The sequence below is a fragment of the Callospermophilus lateralis genome, chromosome 2 (genome assembly GCF_048772815.1).
Source record: "Callospermophilus lateralis isolate mCalLat2 chromosome 2, mCalLat2.hap1, whole genome shotgun sequence".
Taxonomy (NCBI): Eukaryota; Metazoa; Chordata; class Mammalia; order Rodentia; family Sciuridae; genus Callospermophilus; species Callospermophilus lateralis.
In genome coordinates this window covers 160,157,410-160,163,786 of record NC_135306.1, presented here as the reverse complement: position 1 = coordinate 160,163,786, position 6,377 = coordinate 160,157,410, and the positions used below count along the sequence as shown (strand labels likewise).

Here is a 6,377-nt window from a genome sequence, read left to right as displayed (position 1 = left end):
TATTTAACTGTTCTAATGTGTATTAGAACTAATTGCTCTTGAATCCTTTGCTAGCAGATAACAGCAATATTTCCGGAGGCTTTTTGACACTACAGTTTTTCAAGGCATGAGTATTCTGGAATCTTTTTTTGTTAGGTTTATAAACTTTGAATGTTGAAAAGTTGTAGCCATCTGAGAGAAATTTTTAAATGACTAAAAATGTAGACTACATCAAAGTGCATGTTACTACTTAAAACGTCTTTCTGCTGGAATCTAAGGAGTATTTATTATGCCCCCTTGTGGTGAATTATTGCTCCTTTTACAATTTACTTGAAGTGCTCCACAATTATTTCGTAACTTTATATAACTTCAGTGTGTTTTGAAACTATGTATTTTTTATTTTTTATTTAAAAACCCATTTTTTTTGTTTTATGATACAGTTTAGTTAAGGACTATAAAGTTGGGGCTTTGCCTTATAAATTAATTTCTGCTGGAGAACCTTCTTGGCTGTCCTAGAAATGCATTCCCAAAGCTAGATAACTGATCTAATTGACTTTTATAATGCTCATGCATTTGGGGAGTTTCAGAAGGAAATTTTTCTTCATCACAAATACTAAATTTTGTACTTCTAAATTATAATAAGTCATTCAGTGTTCATTTATGGTGCTTTTATTTTAACTTGAAGGCATCTCTCTGGGTTTCATAGTCCCTGATTTTCTTAGATTAAGGGATAAGGAAATAGGATGAGGCTTTTTCACCATATTTACATAAAACATCTCAGAAAACTAGAAGATAATTTGGCTTTCTTACTGCTTCACTGTACTTCCTTTGAAAATCTCCCAAAGAATATAATAATGATGAAATTATGGTCTTCATTAGCACCTCAACCATTTCTTTAGATTTTTGCTTAAGAAATATGAATTTTAACAATATTTCATCATATAGTAACACTAGGGCTTGAAGTCTCCTTTAAAAAATATTTTAACATTCCATGCAAATTTTGACCTATTATTAACAAGTTACAAATATTCCTGTTTTTCTAAGTACCAAAAATTTAAGTTGCTACCTATTGATGACAGAAATTTTTGAACGTTAAGATTTTAATAGGGCTGAGCATGGTGGTCCACAATTGTAATCTCAGTGACTCTGAAGGCTGAGGTAGAAGGATTGCAAGTTCAAGACCAGCCTCAGCAATTTAGTGAGACCCTGTCTCTGTAAGAGGAATTGGGGAGGTAGCTCAATGGTAAAGCACTCCTCAGTTTAATCCCCAGTACCAAAAAAAAAAAAAAATTTAATGGACATGCAAATAAAATAAAATCCATTTCAAGGAAAAATATCTGGCTAATAACTTGACTCCTGATAGGATCAGCTAATTACCAAATAGCTAAACACTCACTACTGGGTGTTTTTGCAAGCAGAATACTGGAAGCTGTATCACATCAACATGGAGATGCACTTGGATGATTGTGTAACCTTGAGAAAGTCTCTTACTCTTGTTGGTAGTTTCCTATTTTAGAAACAGGTTTTTATCTGTGGTTTTCGTACTACTACTTCAGCAATGGAATCCTTTTTTTCAAGTAAAAAATCTTAGAACCCTTATATACATATGCATGCACACATTCTAGCCCACTATATTTCATATTTTCTTTTTTTCATTAATATAAATTTCCTTATATAAACTTTATGTACAGTAATTACTAAACATTAGGTTAACCAATGAAAACACATAGTAATGCATTGGTAATACATATATTAAAATTTGGTAACAAATTTGTACCATGAGAGTTGTTTTTCTTTTTTAAATCAAAAAAATTTTTAAAATTCCAGTCAAATTTGCAGGTTCCTAAATCTTCTCCATTGACTCCTCTTATTACATGGAACGTTTGTTATTTGAAAACCTTAGGATAAGTGATCCTCTGAGATGTTTTCCAGATCTAAAATTTTAATTGTCATTTTGCATTAGACTGAGTTTAATTCAGAGTGTCTTAATTTTAAAACATTTCTGGAAATGAGCAATGTTGCTTTCCAGGTTTTTGATCTCTCCAGGTATAGCCAATGATTTTATCCCCCAGGGTCACCTTTAAAGGAATTATTAAACAGTGACTTGATATTGCATATACCTTTTTATCTTGCAATATGAACTCCAAGACACTAACTGATCTACTGTGAAATATAAAAATGTTTTTTATTAGCCTTATTAAATGAACGTAGTTCTTTGCTCACTTTATTAAACTGAGTGATAATTCTTAAGATGTGAACTTTAGGTAGGTTCTATTGTAATATCTAATCATAATCATAAGAGTTGTAAATTTGTTTAATGGACAAAATGTATGCTTTTTCTATTCTGTACAGCTTTGTCTTTTTTAAATATGAAGTACTTAAATGCACTTACTATGATAGGAAATATGTGTGCCTTCTAGGATTTGTGAAATGGTCTCATGTTATTCTGAGGAATTTGTTTTGTAAGCTATAGTTTTCCCTTCTATCCTAACTCAGTAACAAAGGGTTTACTTATAATGCTGTAGTACTTTAGTTTGAGAAAATGAGTTTGAGTCTGTACTGAATTTAGAGGTTGAGAATAGCAGCATTTTAGCAATTTTAGCTAAATGAAGAGATTTCCTTCTTATGTTATTTCACATTCTTCTATACTAAATATTTATATTCCTTAAGAGGACTATTTGTGCTCTGAGGATTTGTGATGTTCATGTGCTACGTTTTGAGAATAATTTCAAATTGGACTTGATTTTCTTATATCCAATATACGTCTGGATAATAAGGCTGTTTGGAAATATCTTTCAGTTCAGTGATTTTTAACATTGGGAAGGTAGGTTCATTAAAAAGCAGTCTGAAGAATTTACATTTTATCTGTTATGTTTTAGTTTTATGTTATGTTTTGTTATGTTTTATTATGTTTGTTATGTTTTGTTTGTTTGTTTTGTTGGAAGTTTACTTGTTCTATCCAGGAATAAGAAAACTAATTGGAGATTAGAGAAATCAGCTGATAACCCACACTGACAATATAATATATAATATTGGCAGTAGTAATATTTTGCCCTATTTGACAGTAAAAATAATTGATAAAATACTCTATCTTGTGGTTGTTTGGTGTTTACCACATAAAAATCATTTCCAAGATCCAAGAATATAATTAGAGATGCATCTTCAAAATTTTAGTGCTGAGAAAACACATAAGAGGAAGTGGGAGCTTATAATTAAATTTCCTGGTGCATATTATCATACTGTGGAGAAATTTACATTTTGGTGTCAGGAGACATAAAAGCCTCCTCAGAATGTATTCATAGTCTTACTGTCATCATCTTACTAAAAAAATATTTATTCTTTAGAGGTTGAGGGTACAGAAATTTCCACGGAGCTGTATTTATCTATGATTTATGTGCCTTTTATTGGAGTTAATTACACTTGTTCATTACCACAGTCATGGTTCAGGGATAGAACATTCAGGTGCACCACTAATGTAGTTTTACCAGCACAGTACTCAGAAACAAGTAAAGAGATAGCTGGAGGGATGTGCTTTCAGCTCTGTTTAATCCAAGAGAAAGTAAAAGCCAGGAATGGCCTTGATAAATACCATCCCAGGAACTGAGATTTGTGTGCATGAGGCAAAGAGTAATGATGTTGACTGTTTCAGTCATACAACTCGAAGTTACACAGAAAACACACTAATTAACACTGCCTCAAAACCATTCCTTTAGAAACCAGTGTACAATTGCCTTTGATTCCAACTGTGAACACAATGGAAAGAAAGAATTTACCTCCAAAAAGGCCAATCATGTACAACAGTGTAGTCAGAGCGTAAAGTGCTCCAGAAGATAGGTGCCTGGAAAGATTGCAGGACAGTAGAACCAACACACATTGGCTGAGCAGACTAATGTAATATCCAGAGAGAGGAACTTTGCTGATAAACCCCTAATAAGGCAGAAGTTAGAGGAAAAAGATAGCAAAGATTTACCTTCTAAGGTCTAATGAACTTCAGTTTGAATAATTTGAATTTTTCTAGTGAATGTCATCCATGTCTCAGTCTTAGTAAAAACTAAACAGTTATTGATAGCTTTTCATTATGCCCAATCTCAAGAAAACATTTGATGTAAATATTAATTTGAGATAGTTTTAAATTATTGAATCACAGTCCTAACATACTTTTATTTAATAATTAAAAAATACTTGATACAGATAAAATTACAATGAAAAACTGTACAGTACTTGCTATGTTAGGGTGAATGTATACAGATGGAGGCTTTTAAAAAATAATTTCTAAGATGACAGGTTTTTATTCAGTTTCATAATTAGCTATATAATATAGCACATATGTTTGCCTAATAAAAAGATGACATGTATAGTTTCATATGCTATGTTGACCACTGGAGGGGCAGGCATTATAAAGTCACAGGACAAGACAATCTAAAGTCAATACGCATGTTCCCACACAAAAACAGGGTTCTTCTAGTTTTGAGTACTTTGTTGAGTGCTCAGAGCACAGATCCTTAAAAAGTTGCAAAAAGAGAAATTCATCCATTTATTCCATGTGCATTTATTGAGCACCTACAATGTACTAGGCACTAGTAACACAGATGAGGAATTCATTAACAAAGTTTAACTTCAGATTGGTCATAGAAATGCTTTCTACCTGGGACCACTCATCTTCTGAAGAAGTCTTCATATCAGGTAAGGGGGAAAATTTGTCTTTGAAAAAAATGTACCAGGTTACAGTGGTTTAAAAAGAAAAAGTCATTTGTGCAGTCTAATGGAATAGCAGGGGAAGGACTGGATTGGAAATAAGGAAACCTAGTTCTAGTCGTCTTATTAGCTGTGTGACCCTGAGCAAACAAATTCCACTTCTCTGGCCTAACTCTTCATGGATAAAATAATAATTGGGCTCCAATCATAGGTTATTAAAACCAGAAGGAACAGATCATTTGGTTCTGTATTTTTTAAAGTTTTTAGTTTTCAAATGAAAATATGTAGTAGCCCCAGTGGAAGACTGATGAAAGCAGAGTCACTTTGACAGCCCCCAGAGCCTCACTTGCCCCATTTCCTCCCCACCCCTGGAATTGTTCTTGGGGGGATTCACAGAACACATTTGAAAACACTTTCCAGACGAGGAAACCAAAACAGGAGTGCCCATGTTAATGAGCAAACTTGGTTTTATAAGTTAGAAAGGAGAGCTAAATAAAACAGGTTAAGAAATTCATTTAAAAAAAAAAAGTATTGTCAAGAAGGGAATCTCTTCTATTCCTCTCAAAGTAGCCCCTTTATGAAAGGGAGCTTTGAAGTGATTTTGTGTAAGGCATCCAGCCAGCCAAAGGCTGAAATGAACAGCTACCAATTAGCCTGCAAGGCCTGCAGAGAGAAGTGGCAGAAAACCACACAGGCCTCATGTCACTTGGCATTTGACCATGGATAATCCTGGCCCTAACTCTTTAGCCTCAGCAGGTACAAGAGAAATATGTGGAAAATTAGGAACAAGTACAGACTAGTGCCAGCTCCCAGGTGCCCGAGGAAAAGCTGCCATTTCTTACTCAGAAATACTAACAGAAGTGGGCATGTCTGATCATAAAATGAACAGGGCAACCAAAATCACAAGTTTAAAATTTCTTCAGACACATCTTCTTCACAGAGGAAAACCCTAATTTGGTATCTTGACCACTGTTAGCCATAGCTGACTTAAAATTAAACTAAAAGGTTAAGGTGCGTGTCGAGTGCGGACCTATTTGGTCAGGGCTGTGAACTCTTCTGATTTCATGGCATCAGACAGGAAGCTGAGCTCATTGCATAAGGTCTCATATCGGAACGCCATCCGGATCTGAGCAACATTTGTCTTTCGAATATCATTTCCCTCGGGTCCTTCTTTGTAATAATTTTGTCCCAAAAACTTTTGCTTTTCCTGTGGACCAAGAAAAATACAAATAGATTCACTTTCTGTACCCACACGGTAGCTTTGACATTAGCCATAATATACAGACTAGTCCCCGTGAAGCAGATTCCCCATAAGTACATCTCCCCACAGGACTCATAAAATTCCTTCTGGCCTCTGTGTCCCTGAGGATGTCACCTGACAGCCTCGGTCACTCATTCCTATGATTTCCTGGAAGGGAAGAACTGTAGGAACTGCTGGGGATGGAGAAGGTGAGGTGAAGATGTTAAGTCCCTCCTGTGAGCTGACAAGAGCAGACAGGTGTTTCTGGGGAACTACACACAGAATCTTGAGCCTCTGTTCCCTGTATCGTCATCCACAAGTACAGCACCTGAGGTAGCCTCCTCTTGTGCCAGTGACATTTCCCAGGGGAGGTGTCCCAGGAACTGAGATACCTTCCAGAGGAGGGTTCTCAACTCTGGCTCCACAGCAGAATCACAGGGATCTATACAAATATTGCTGATAC

At 35.0% G+C, this 6,377-nt stretch overlaps 1 protein-coding gene across 3 annotated transcripts in view; it reads right to left on the bottom strand.

The window, feature by feature from the left end:
* Positions 1-3,353: 3,353 nt before the first annotated feature.
* The window catches only part of Ampd3 (adenosine monophosphate deaminase 3), a 44,701-nt gene continuing 41,677 nt past the window's right edge, over positions 3,354-6,377 (bottom strand). For all 3 annotated transcript variants that reach the window (XM_076846874.1, XM_076846872.1, XM_076846873.2), the window contains exon 15: positions 3,354-5,881. In XM_076846874.1, coding sequence (XP_076702989.1) covers positions 5,705-5,881 — 177 coding nt within the window. In that variant the 3' untranslated portion in view covers positions 3,354-5,704. The remainder of the gene's footprint in view (positions 5,882-6,377) is intronic.